Source organism: Brachyistius frenatus, unplaced genomic scaffold (genome assembly GCF_029030835.1).
Source record: "Brachyistius frenatus isolate BFR_SWC_R1_liver_20210118 unplaced genomic scaffold, ASM2903083v1 Contig_7, whole genome shotgun sequence".
NCBI classification, from domain to species: domain Eukaryota; kingdom Metazoa; phylum Chordata; class Actinopteri; family Embiotocidae; genus Brachyistius; species Brachyistius frenatus.
This window is the reverse complement of record NW_027210606.1, coordinates 5,733,119-5,746,585: the sequence shown is the minus strand read 5'-3', so window position 1 is coordinate 5,746,585 and position 13,467 is coordinate 5,733,119. Positions and strand designations below refer to the sequence as shown.

The following is a 13,467-nucleotide window of genomic DNA, read 5'->3' as shown; positions in this document are numbered from 1 at the left end:
CTCCTCTTCTCCCCCTTTCTCGCCTCATGTAAAGAGTCTTTTTTGGCTCATGAGCTCAAGAACCCAAGAGGTGACTTCTCTTTTTTGTTGTTGTTGTTGTTGTTGTTTGTTTTCATCTTTGCTTGCCTGGTGTGGTTCACTTGGTGTTCCCCCCCTGATCCTTTAACCTTTAACCACTAACCCCCCCCCCCCCCCCACCCGAATCTAAATGAGGAGTGTTGAACCTCTTCGTGAGGTTTATTTCATCGTCCCCAGAAAACTCCCCTCTGCATGGCTTTTGATGCTGCGACGGCGTTCAGTGTTGTACGGTCAAAGCTGTTGCTCGGTAACTAACCGGAAGCACCCGGTCGTGTGTGTCTGTGTGTTTGAGTAACTGCTGCGAGGAGATCGTTCACGGGATCCACAACATCGAAAGTGTCAAAAACGATGTCATGTACAGACGTATGTTATTTAAATACGACCAGTTGTGTCCCCCCCCTTCACCCAACTGGTCGCAAAACAAAAAGTGCTTAATTGGCTAAAAAAAAGAAAAAAGTTTTTGATTTGTAACCGAAACTTTTGTGAAGAAAAATTCTCAAATCTGTCACCAAAACTATAAGGTAGAATTTGTTTGCAATCCAAATGATTTTTTTTTGTTGTATTCTCAGTTCATGTATATTTACTTAAAAACCTGAGATTTGATTGCAGTGCAAGAAAATTGGCTGTTTTTTTATTTAAAAAAAAAAAAAAAAAAGACACACAAGTACCTTTAGACAGAGTTGGAAAATGTTTTTTTTTTTTTTTTAATATTAATTTCTATGTGTCTTTAAGTTTGTGAATATTGTTTGCCGTGTGTTCAGAAGTCGTTCACAGTGGTGTGCAGTTGCGTGTTGCGCCTCAGTGTGCCGGTGTGACCCGTGTCCCTGTTGCATGGTGTGGGTTTTTAACATTAACACGGAGCGGGCGCGACGCGTCCAGCTTCCGCTACGGAACGCTAACACCTGTGTGTGTGTGTGTGTGTGTGTGTGTGTGTGTGTGTGTGTGTGTGTGTGCGCGCGCTCTGGTCCGTCCTCGTCAAACAGGGTATCACTGGGACACGTCTGATTGGATGCCAAGTGTTCAACTTCCTGGAATCCAGGAGTTCCCTCAGTATGAGGTTGTGGAGTCACCCGCCCCGCTGTACAGCGACCCGAGCGCCATCGACACCGACTACTACCCCGGCGGCTTCGACATCGAGAGCGACTTCCCTCCGCCGCCGGAGGACTTCCACGCCAACGACGACCTGCCGCCGCCGCCGCTGCCGGAGTACGGCGACACGCTGCGGCCCCTCGGCCGGGACTCGGACCCGGCCGCGGCCGGCTCGGGCGGCGTCCGCCAGCGCCCGGCCCTGCCCCGGCTCTACAGCCTGAACCGGTACCTGCCGCAGCACTCCTACTCGAGCGACGGGGGCGACGCCGAGGGCCACGGCGCCGCCGTCGCCCCGGCCTCCGCCGCGGGCACCGGCGGTTACGGGGGCGGCTACCCTCTGGGCTGCGGCCGGGACTTTGACTCCTCGGCTCTGGACAACATGTCCGTGTCCCTGTACACGTCCACGGCCTCGTGCTCGGACATGTCGGCGTGCTGCGAGGAGTCCGAGGTGATGATAAGCGACTACGAGAGCGGTGATGAGGGCCACTTTGAGCGGCTGGCCATCCCGGCGCTGGACTCCCAACAGCACACTGAAGTCTGACACTGGATCCAAACAAAAGTGCCTGAACACACAGATACACCTGATGTTAGCCCGCCACACACCACGCACACTAAACACGCACAGTATGTGGGGACACACACACACACACACACACACACACACACACACACACACACACACACACACACACACACACACATATACATATAAACACACACAAACATATAAACACACACATACACACAAACACACACATACACACACACACACACACACACACACACACACACACACACACACACACACACACACACACACACACACATACACATACACACATACAAATACACACACACACAAATACACACACACATACACACATATACAAATACACATACACACATATACACGCACACACACAAATACACGTATACACACATACATACACACACACACACACACACACACACACACATAGAAAAGAGTAAAACCACGGGGGTTGTTGAGACTGGTTGTGAAGGCCATTCGGCTGAGAAGCCCCGAAGAAGCTCCAGCAGCGACTCTGCAGCCTCTCTGCGTCTCCTCAGTCCAACTCCTGCCCCCCTCTGAGTTGGCGGTGCCATCGCTTTAAGTAACTGTCATCACACACAGAAAGTGGATCGTCTGAAGGATCAACATTTCAACGTATACACCGGAGAAACATCATGGAGAGAAGAAAAAAAAAAAAAAAAAAGAAAAGAAAATTTCATGACAATATCTTTGTTTTTAGAAACAAAACCAAGCAAAATGTTTTTTATACAAATCATCATTTTCAATGTAAATTTTAATGTACAGTTTTGATTTCAAAGTTTACTAGGTTTTGTAGATATTCTATGCTTTTATTTTCGGGGAAAAAAAAAAAGTTAAATGGTGTGACATTATCAGCCTTACTGTGCTTACATTCACTAAGAAAATAAACATGAAAAAAAGAGAAGAGCGTGGCTTTTCTGAACACAGTGTACTCGTAAAAGTTTATTGTCTCTTGCTCATTTCAAAAAGGGTCTTCAATGAACGACTGCATATTCTTGTGTTGTTGTTTTTTTGTTGTTGTTTTGTTTGTTTGTACATTTTGACTTTGGAACCTCTTTATTTTTCCACCAAGAAAATGGGACCCAATATATTTATAGTGCAGAGTTATCCATGGACACGTGACTTTTTCAGGTGTCTGTGTGTGTCTGAAGCAATGCTATGGTCTTGTTAAGGTTTTTATTGAATACTGCCACAAGCTCACGCTTTCCTACTGGCAATAAATTATTCCTAAAAAAAAAAAATACTCCTAAAGTCTGCGTGTATTTATTTCCAGATATCGTGTTCACGAATAGAACCAAGATAAAGTAGTATTTCGGTAACGACAGTGCTGCTGCTGGCGCACATGAAGGAAACTAAATGGTGTTTGGAAGGGTGAAATATTAATACAAACTATTCAGATAATAACTTTTTTTTTTACTTTAATTTAAACTGCTGTGGTATCTCCAACTCTTAGACCCCTTAAACTGTCGCGGTTTTGATTTCAATCTCGTGGAGCAGAAAATGTGTCTGCAACAAATTTGACTGTCGAATCATTTGTTTGGAACATTTTAAGCAAATGAAGTCCTTCCGCTGAACATGCACGATGCGGCAGCAGGACAACAGAACCGTCGGTCATACGTCTTCTGGATGACTACCGCATTATTTTTTAATAAATCATTTAATTAATCATTTTAATAAATACAATTTAAAAAAAATGTATGAATATTTTTTTAAATGTATTAATAAAAATAAATTTATTTTTATAAATAAATTTCATAAATAAATAAATAGTAATTTATTTGTATTAATAAAAATTTATTAATAAAAAATAAATGTATTTATTAATAAATAATAAACACTTTTTTTTTTTTTTTTTTTAAGTATTTAAGTTTCTTTACTGAAGTAAAAGTAAGAACACAACGATGTAAAAATACTCCGCAAGTGAAAGACCGGCGTGACAGTTTCCGCTGAAAATACAGAAAATGTAGTTTAAAGTATTACAAGTACTAGTTTGGTCCCACTGACGTGCGGTTATTAGTCGCGAAGCATCCGTGTGGAAGCAGCGTCGCTGCTGCTGTCGCTGCTACTCTCATTTCCCTCATGTCCACATTTCTAGATAAGGACAGCAGATCAAATCTGAGACGATTACTGGGAGAGAAAAAGAAAGTGTTCTGGGTTTTAGGCTTAAAGATCAAATATCTAAATGGGTATTTGCGGGGGGAAGAGGAGGAGAGGGGGGGGGGTGTCATTTCCTCTTAATTACGGGCTCCCAAGAAAAAAACCGTTTTAAGCCCAGACGAGATCTTGCAGGTGAGGTTGGAGAGCGCGACCGGTCCAAGGCGCGCGACCGGTCCAAGGCGCGCGACCGGTCCAAGGCGCGCGACCGGTCCAAGGCGCGCGACCGGTCCAAGGCGCGCGACCGGTCCAAGGCGCGCGACCGGTCCAAGGCGCGCGACCGGTCCAAGGCGCGCGACCGGTCCAAGGCGCGCGACCGGTCCAAGGCGCGCGACCGGTCCAAGGCGCGCACCCGTGCAGGAAATCACGCGGTCGAATCAGCACCTCGACCCGGAGACACCTGTCGGGGTGGGACAACAACAAAAACGACAACTCACGAACTCACTATTTTCAGAAACGCGTGTCCAACATGTTGAGAGAGCGACGGACCTTTTGCGTGGCGGAAAAAGACGTCCCCCGGTTCTCGGTCAGCTCCCCGACTCTTCCCCGAGAAACGGCGCCGAGGTTACGCACGTTGGGTCGGGTCGGGTCGGGTCGGCGGTCCGCCGGTGTGCTCCCTTAAATCTCACGCTCGGTAGATCCGGTTAACCGCGGAAACGGCACCGGGTGTTTTTCCTTTTCATTAGATAAATTAAGACTTCCATCATGCATTATTCATATTGTGGAATCTACGGGCGCAGTTGTGTGGGAAAGGAGGTGCTCCGCCTCGGGGAGATTATGAGCTTTCACCGGAGAGGTAGTGCCGCCCGACGGCCACAAGATGGCTGCATAAACCCACTCATGAAAGCCAACAGGGCGGTCCTGAGAGGCGGACGCAGCCTCATCAGATGTTAACGGGATCGTTTCCACACCGGTTATACTCTTTCTGTCCTTTTTTTATTTATTTTTTTTAAAGATGAGTTTCGGCTTCTACAAATCTGTCTTCGAAGCCCCAACATTAGAACCACTGACATTTGAAATGAATAACATTGATGTTCTTGTTGCAGTGCCATCACGTGCTTTGTGTGTGTGTGTGTGTGTGTGTGTGTGTGTGTGTGTGTGTGTGTGTGTGTGTGTGTGGGGAGAGCGTGATGCTCTGGGCCATGATTAAACGATTTGAGTAAAGTTGCTCGACATGTTGGGAGCCCAGAGGCCGCGGTGGTAGTGGAACCACCGCGGCCTCTGGGCTCGCGGCTCATCTTAAACGCCGGCGTGATTTTTTTTTTTTTTTGCTTCGCAGCTTTGTATTAAAAATGTCAAGTCGATTCTATTTCAAAATTCTTAAGCTTGTACTTTTTTTTGTTTCCGATTCGCTCCGTAACTCGTCGAGCGACCGGCCGGGTCGAGGCATTTCGGAGGATTTATGTTTTCCAATTTCATATTCCTTCAATTTGTGCCATTCACAAAAAAATAAATAAATAAATAAAAACAGCTGTCACCGAAAATGTAAACTGGCAGTGTAATCCAGAGTTTCTGACGGTAAGATTAGTTTTTCATCAATCGAACCTGAAACTATGACCTGCTGCCGGCGTGCGAGAGGACCGGGGTTTTCTCCATATAATATGCAAATACCTCAAACATCAAGTTCAAATTATACGATAATATCATTAACATAACATGAACGCTAACCCCGTAAAAAAAAAGATTTCTACAATAAACAAGGGAAACCCAAACGAAGCTATTGTCTGGCTCCGGCCCTGTTAAACGCTCCGTTACTGTATTGCTATGCGTTTGTGCGTAATCACTCTGAGAGGAGGCCTGAGTGTGCGTGAGAGAGACACACGCAGAGACCACTGACCCCAATAATCCTCTTTCTCCCAGCGTACACATCTCTTTTCTTTTTTTTTTTCCTGGGTGGAGCTCCACTGTTGCCATGGCGACCGGCCCGAGTGGAGGAGGAGGAGGAGGGAGGAGGCGAACCACGGCAGATAAAAGCAAACACTCTTGTTTCTCTGTGGGATGCAGCGATGTCCAGCGAAGCGGCAGAGACATGCCGGGCCTGTGTCCAGACCGCACTCATTACATTACTTCTGTCTCCTCGTCTTCATTTTGATGACAGCTCTTTCAAAACGAGCGACTCGGACAAGAGTGTGTGTGTGTGTGTGTGTGTGTGTGTGTGTGTGTGTGTGTGTAAGGGGGTGGTGGGGGGGGGGGGGGTCCCTATCGGCACCCTCCTGTCCTCATCACGGGTGCATCTGCCCTTTCCCTCCCTCACACTGAGCCCTTCTCTCCCACTCTCACCCGTCCCCTTTAAATCCCGCCTCGTTCAGTTCACATGACAAAACTCATAGAAGCTCCCCTGAACCTTTGTTGTTGTTGTTGTTGTTGTTGTTGTTGTTGTGTTTGGCAGGATGAAAACCACACTTCACTCCACACCTTCCCTCCACCTTACCCCCTTCTTTCATTTTTCTGTCTTTTTTAATTTAGCCAATAAGGTGAAAAAAAAAGAAGAAAAAAAAAGCTTCTTTCAGGATATATATATATATATATATATATATATATATATATATATATATATTTTTTTTTAAAGAAGATAGCAACCGTTTCTTTTTTGCAGCTCTCACTTGAGTTCATTTAAAATTCTAAAGGTGGCGCAAAGAACCAAAAAAAAACTAAAAAAAAAGTTCCTCTGTCTCGTCTTCATACCTGTGATGTTCCTCTGAAGGTTCACCAAAGCATCACCCCCGTTGACTGTTCAGAAACATTTGAATAAAAGTGAATTTCCTGGCGGAGGCGCGATGTTTCCTCAAAGCACCAGGGTCAAAACAAAAAAACACGACGATCCCCCCCCCGGACGTGTCTCTCCGCCTACCCCGTCCCGCGCGCCTGTCCGTTACCCGTCCCGGGCCGGGGTTTCCGTGTCCTCGGCGCGCGCCTCTTCCGCTGATGTTGCTGATTTACAAACGCGCTTTAATTATCCACCAGGTAAAAGTCTTATCGGTGCGGATGATCGTGAAGTCGCAGCATGGAAAGTAGTGAATCCTGGGCTAAAAAAAAAACAAAAAAGGAAGAGGGGGAGGAGGCGGACACCGAGAGCCTCGGCGACTCGTTTACAGGAAGGAACATGTCGGCGTCTGTGATTAAAGTTGAACTGAAGTGACCTTTTCACTTACAAAGGAATAAGTACAGATTCGCTCAGTCGTGACTCCCTGTGCTCGTTGGGTCAAAACCGGAACGGCTAAGAGTTGTTGAGTTTCCCCTCGTGTGACGTCGACCCATCGATAGTGTTTTGTTGTTTTGCCGCGTCCACTTTTATAGACAACGTACTGGCTGCGGATAACGCGTGTTTTCACTAACAGTTCATTTGTCGATCATTTTTTTTTTTTTTTTTTTATCAAATAAGGGATTAAGTGTTTGACGACGAGTGTTTTCCAAAGCCCCGACGTACGGCCTTGAATGTTTTGTTTTGGACCACCGGTGCAGATCTAAAAGAGAATCAGTTCGTCGTCATCGTCGGACCGAAGGAACCGGGACGTGTTCGCATTTACCGGCCCGGGGAAGATTTTTCATCAGAAGCTCGTGCTGTTTCCACAAAGGTGTCCGAGGAAACGCTTCGTCCTCCTTTCGACGGCACGCCATTTACAGACAACAGATGAGTGTAATCCGTTCTGATGAAGCGGCTCAAAAAAAAAAAAAAGTTCCACTTGTTCTGCTGATGTTGTTAAAACTTCTTTTGTGATCAGCAAAATAACACAAAGATTCTGTCTTTCGTGTCGTCCCATCGCCGCCCTCCCCGTTTCCGTTTCCTGTTTCCTGCAGTGGGCTGCACTGTCTCACTGCCAGCTGTAATTATTTCAAATCAGCCTCAGAACTGCCTGCTTTTTATTTTTTTTAATTTTTAATTTTTTTTGGATCTCCTTTCACTTTATTCTGATTTACAGCAGTGATTTTTGTAATCTCGCCAGCAGAGCAGTTCAGCAGGAAGAACAGGCCGCGCTGAAACCTAATACAGAGAGAGGAATATGGAACGAGTGAGTCAATGCTCGTGGGTCGGGAGACGGGTGATGTTGGCTGAGGGCGAAGACGTCCCCGCGGACGTCCCAGGTTTAAATGCCCTTTTACGGTTTATGTAAACCCCCTTGAATTTGCAGCGGTTGTATGAAATGTGCCACATCAATAAACTTGTCTATTCTTGTTGCGCTTGGCTGCTGTTAGCTGATAGCTTCCTTCTTTCTCTCCTCCGGCTCGATCAACGTCAGCTTCCCCGCTCTCTCGCCGGCAAACAGTTTGCCCAAAAACCACCGCCGTGGTTGTCGCTGCTTCAGATTTGGCTCTTTTTGATGACCTCGTGAAGACATACACGTCAGCTGTTTTCTTGTGCCGTTCGCACCTGTTTTGACATCACGTCGCGTGACACCTTTGACCTATCTGTCTGACCTTACCTTACCTGATCTGACATTATTTGCAACCCGACGGAAAGTTTGGAACCTGATATCCACCATTGAAAAAAAAAAAATAAAAAAATATATATATATATATATATATATATATATATATATCATTAGAATACGAACATAACCAACAAGAAGTCTTTTTTTTTATTTTAATTTTTTTATTTATATGTGCAGTTCCTCTACCATCTGCCAGGGGGCGCTGCAGCACCCTCCGCACCTTTACTTCCACAGACTGACACAATGACAGTGTGCAAAAACTGAAGGGTCTGCATGGTTTTGGTCGCGACTTCCCCAGCTCTTTTTGAAATAAAGTTTGTCATCAAAAACCTTTTAAAGGTGGTTTATTCACCATCATTACTGTAAATTGACTTTAAGGATCAAGTAAATCTGGTTAGCGTCTGTCAGCGGCTAGCTGCTCCAGGTCATTGAAAGGTCATCAGCCGAAACACACCAGGTTTGCTTAAAAAGCATCATACAATAAAGACGACGCAAGAAATGCAGCATGCAGTTGTTGATTTTTTTTTGTCACGTTCCTAAGACTTTTGGTTTCTAAAAATGTGTTTCTTCATTTCCTCTTTATTCTTTTTATGCTTTTTGGATTATTTGATCATTTATAGCACATATATTGAAAATAGTTTCATTTGGGGTCACAGGTCAAAAGACTTGGGAACCATTGCTGTATATAGGGCTGCTCCCAAACTAATTAACAATCATTTTCATGAACCATCTCATTTATTTTTTTATTTTTTTTTTTTTAATAAATTCATGAATAGTTTGGCTTATAAAATGTCAGACACAGAAAAAAAGCCCACAGTCTCAAAGATATTCATTTTTTTTTTTTTTTTTTAAATCAAATCGCTTAAAACAGAGAAAGACAAGTCTAATTTGCTGCAGCCCGAAAATGTTCTAACCTTAGATGAGCAGTTTCATCTTTTATTGGGACAAACTGTCATTTTCTGAGAAAAGCTCATGGAGGGCTGCAGAGGCTGCTTTGTGTGTATGAAGGATGGGGGGGGGGGGGGGTGTCAGGGTCGGGGGGGGGGTGGGGTGTGTTGACCCATTTATTTTCAACATCATTAACAATAGCATATTCTTTGAACAGAAGCTCCATCCATTCTCAACCTGTACCTGTGTACGGCTGCCAGGGACTATCAGTACGTTCATTTGAGAGGTTTTAATCCTAATTTGGGGAGATTACTAACTATAATGCCTGAACTCAACGGGCCTACATTCTGAGTTTAAAAAAAAAAAAAAAAAAAAATCCATATATTTTCGGGTATAAATTTTGAAGTTCCATTTTTCCTTAAATTCGGATTAATCTGTGAATGTGGAAATCCAATTTTGGATTGTTAAAAGAAAATAATTCACCTTCAGTCCATCGTGCTCGAGCTGTCTCGCGGCTTCCGTAGGTATGTTGGCTGTTTTCCCGGAGGATATCTACCAAGAACGATTCTTCAAAAATAATGAATGGGCTGCTGAAATACAGCCGAGCGAGCAGCCACGAAGCCATGAATGAACACGCGTTCCGGTAAATACTAAAACCAAGCAGGACGATCCCAGGGCATCCGGCTGCCGTACCACACATCTGCCGCTCGGCGACAGTATTTCACCCTGGAAATAAAACCGCTCCTTCTCCGGACCGGTTGATCACATGCTGGGAAGGGTTGAAGTGGCGGCTTCGTGCGCACCGAGAAAGTGAATGGCACACGGGCGCGCGAGTGACACCGAGGCGACCACAGAGAAGAGGAGGCTACCGGAGCTGATCCACGGCAGCTGGGTGAAGCCCGCGCGGGGGAGAGGAAGAGGAAGAAGAGGAGGAGGAAGAAGAAGAAGAAGAAGAAGAAGCAAGCGCGCGTTTGAGAGGATGGAGATGAAACCCCAGGGCGGTTGTAGTATCCCACCGCCGGCGTGTCCGAAACCCACGCGTTAGGACTCACTCGGGAGTCGCGGGCAGGTTGTATTCGGCTCCGTTGAGAAAGTTCAGCGACTGTGTACAATGGTTATAAATGGGTCTCACCTGAACAGCTCCTCGCCGGACCCCATTGACACAGTCCTGAACCGCCCGCCGTGGGTCACCACAACTTTGGGGTGCTTCCTCATCTTCACCATCGTTGTTGACATCCTGGGCAACCTCTTGGTCATCTTCTCCGTGTATCGGAACAAGAAGCTCAGGAACGCAGGTGAGTCCGGAGTCTGGGGGGGAAAGTATGCGCCGCGCGCGTGACGCCGAGAGCGCGTGATTGCTCAGCAGCGTTAAACAACAACAACAACAACAACAACAACTAAACAATAACTTAACATTTTTAAAGTGACAAACGTGACACGGGGTGGGGGGGGCTGCTCAAACGCACTTTTATTAGTAGGACTGGGAGCGACATAGCCTATATTGTTTACTTAGGCGCTGTGTTATTGTCAGTAATGGGAACGTTTCATTTTTGTTTGGTTATTTTGACGTTTTTGTCCATTTTTTTTGTTTGTTTTTTTCTGCTCGAAAATGCCTGGCGAAATATAAACAACCTTTGTCAACCCGCAGGTTAACACAACCACCGTGTTTTGTTGAATTATAACCCGCCTTGTGTCACAACTGAGAGCAACGTTTGTGTTCTGAAATTCACGCAAAGCTGCCGTGTAATTCTTCATCATCGAGGTTGACAGTTAGACTCGACATCAACTTCCTACAGCCTACTTTTGAAGCGGATATAATTTCACTGACCTCCGCCGAGCGCGCGGCAGCGAGGCAGGCACGGGGAAAACCCTGCGCTCCTCGCAGCCTTGCTCCCCATTCATGCTTCCCAGGCTGCACCGCTGTCCGTGTTATTCCAGGCAAGAGATTTCATCCACTAATGATTAAAGACAACTAGATGTTAAAATCATGACCATCTCAATGACGGAATCGGGGTGTTTTGATTTATTTATTTATTTTATATATATATATATATATATATATATATATATATATATATATACACCACTTGGCCGTGAATGTAATTATGATATGGCTTGTGGATTAAATAGTGTCCACCCACCACCCTCGAGTTTGGACAAGATTGACACGTGCACGCTGTTTGCCCCGCTCAGCTGAGGTGCTAAAACGCTCATCATTTAATAGTCGGAGGACGGAGTCGCTGCTGAGAAGACCCGAGAGGCTCCTGTCGCGCTCGGGTCTGCGCATAATAACTGGCAGCTACAGTATCATGCTTGTCATCATTTGGAGGCTGTAGTAGGCTGATTTGCTAAACACACTCCTGACATTACCATTTCACTCGCTGCAGAAATGTTGGGGTCAGAATAGATTTCCATCATGTGGACAGAGAGCAGAGAGCCCATGTGAGTGGGATTAAATGTTATCTGGGATGCACACACAAGCTCCCATTGATGATAATCGGCGATAGATAAAGCACACATGAAACTAGGCAGTTCTGGATTGGAGCTGCTCGCAACACAGCTGCTTCCTTGAGGTAGAACTTAACATCTGGATCCTGGGAACATACATGTGTGTGATTTCCGAAGTCATGGCGCTGCACGTTCATTTGGGGAACGAAGTACGAGACAAGGGAATAGACACATTTAGGAAACTGCATCTTTGAAGTTATTCAATTAATTATGACTAATCACATGTAAGGAGGTCATAATGCAGTAGCAGGAATTCAATCAAACATGCAGTTAACTTATACTGTCTCCAAAATCAACAATTTAATGTTGATGAGCAGGCTGGAATTGCCATTTATTGATCCGGCTCATTGGATAATTACATTTTCTAATTGCAATCAGCCATCCTGAGGAAAAAAAGTCTGACATTTGAGGATCTAAAGGAAGTGTGGAAAAAAAAAAAAAAAAAAAATCCTCAGCTTAATTGCGTTTTGTAAAACTGGCCTCCATCTTCCGGTGACGCGGTTCCTCCTGTTCATGCCTTTCAGGCACATTTGCTACTTTCTGTTAAAGTTGTGAGCGACGTGCATGCCTAACTTAAGGCTCTTACAATCTTCTGTTCAAAGAGCCTTCGGCAAATTGTGTGAGAATTGGCAGAGATATTGATTGATGTAAAACTTTTTCCATTCCTACTTTAATCTCCGTCTGTTGTACCGGACCTCGTCTGTGGGAATCTGATGCCACAGATGAATTTTTGACCACATATTTCTGAAAGTCTCAACTTTCAAGAGGATGTGCTTTAACGGCCGCATCTCCCGTCCACGTTGAATTCAGTTTCCTTTCGTTGGATAGATAGGCGTCTCCTCTAAGGGAAATCTGGCCGGCATAACTTTTCTTGGCATGAGCGAAATAACATTAGAAACTGCACAGGAGTCCAACAACAGGGGGATACATTAAATAATGAGTAATAGAATATACTCAGTGCAGAACCTGGCAGGCGCTGTGGGCACATATTGCACGCAGCAGCAGCACTGCTGTCTCTGCATGGACAAACCCTCTGTCAGCGCATGAAATGGACAGTGAGCGAGTGGGCGGGAATCCAGCGACACATGGTGAGCAGTCCGAGCTGTGTGGAAGGATACAGAATCAGTGCTGGGAGTGCAGCTCCATGCCAATAAATCATCATAAATGTACCTGTTCCGGTGTAGATAAAAGACTTTTTAAATTCAAGCTGAGGAGAAATTAAATCAAGCCAAGAAGCAATTGTATTAACTGATCGTTTTGGCAAACTGTCTGGCTTGACTGGGACTTTTACTCACGTATTGTAATTTAAGATGGTTTTATCTAGTTTCTTATATATATATATATATATATACACACATATATATATGTAACAATAAACAAGAAAATATAACTGATTGCTGATTTGACATACTGTGAAAAGGAGTTAACATTTGCATTTTTAAGCGTAGTGGCAAAGTAGAAAAGTTGAGCGGTCCTTGTTGTCTGAGTGTCCAAGGTTTGTTGTCAGCAGTCCTCATTAGATAACGGCATCATGCTTCTTTTACACGTTATTTCATACATGTGTCGGCAGCTTGAGTCGGTGAATGAGAATAAAAGGCAGGCGTCACGGGGGTTTGGGTCCTGGAAACAATCTGAAAGGTCTCATCGATGTCGAGAGTTTTGTTTTCTGATCTGAAGGCAGAAAACTTGACAAGCTCAGCAGCACAAGAAAGTTGAGACAGTGACTTACCTACTGTACCGTTCACAATG

At 45.0% G+C, this 13,467-nt stretch overlaps 2 protein-coding genes across 9 annotated transcripts in view; both read left to right on the top strand.

Annotated features, from left to right (window-relative positions):
* Positions 1–2,979, top strand: part of fat1a (FAT atypical cadherin 1a) — a 77,960-nt gene extending 74,981 nt beyond the window's left edge. For 4 of the 8 annotated variants that reach the window (XM_069689186.1, XM_069689188.1, XM_069689187.1 and 1 more), the window contains 2 exons: positions 35–70; positions 1,062–2,979. In XM_069689186.1, coding sequence (XP_069545287.1) covers positions 35–70; positions 1,062–1,708 — 683 coding nt within the window. In that variant the 3' untranslated portion in view covers positions 1,709–2,979. The remainder of the gene's footprint in view (positions 1–34; positions 71–1,061) is intronic. The other 4 variants (XM_069689190.1, XM_069689189.1, XR_011310544.1 and 1 more) reach the window with 3 other exon arrangements.
* A 6,976-nt stretch (positions 2,980–9,955) lies between these two features.
* The window catches only part of mtnr1aa (melatonin receptor 1A a), a 37,569-nt gene continuing 34,057 nt past the window's right edge, over positions 9,956–13,467 (top strand). The window contains exon 1 of the mRNA XM_069689184.1: positions 9,956–10,505. Coding sequence (XP_069545285.1) covers positions 10,322–10,505 — 184 coding nt within the window. The 5' untranslated portion in view covers positions 9,956–10,321. The remainder of the gene's footprint in view (positions 10,506–13,467) is intronic.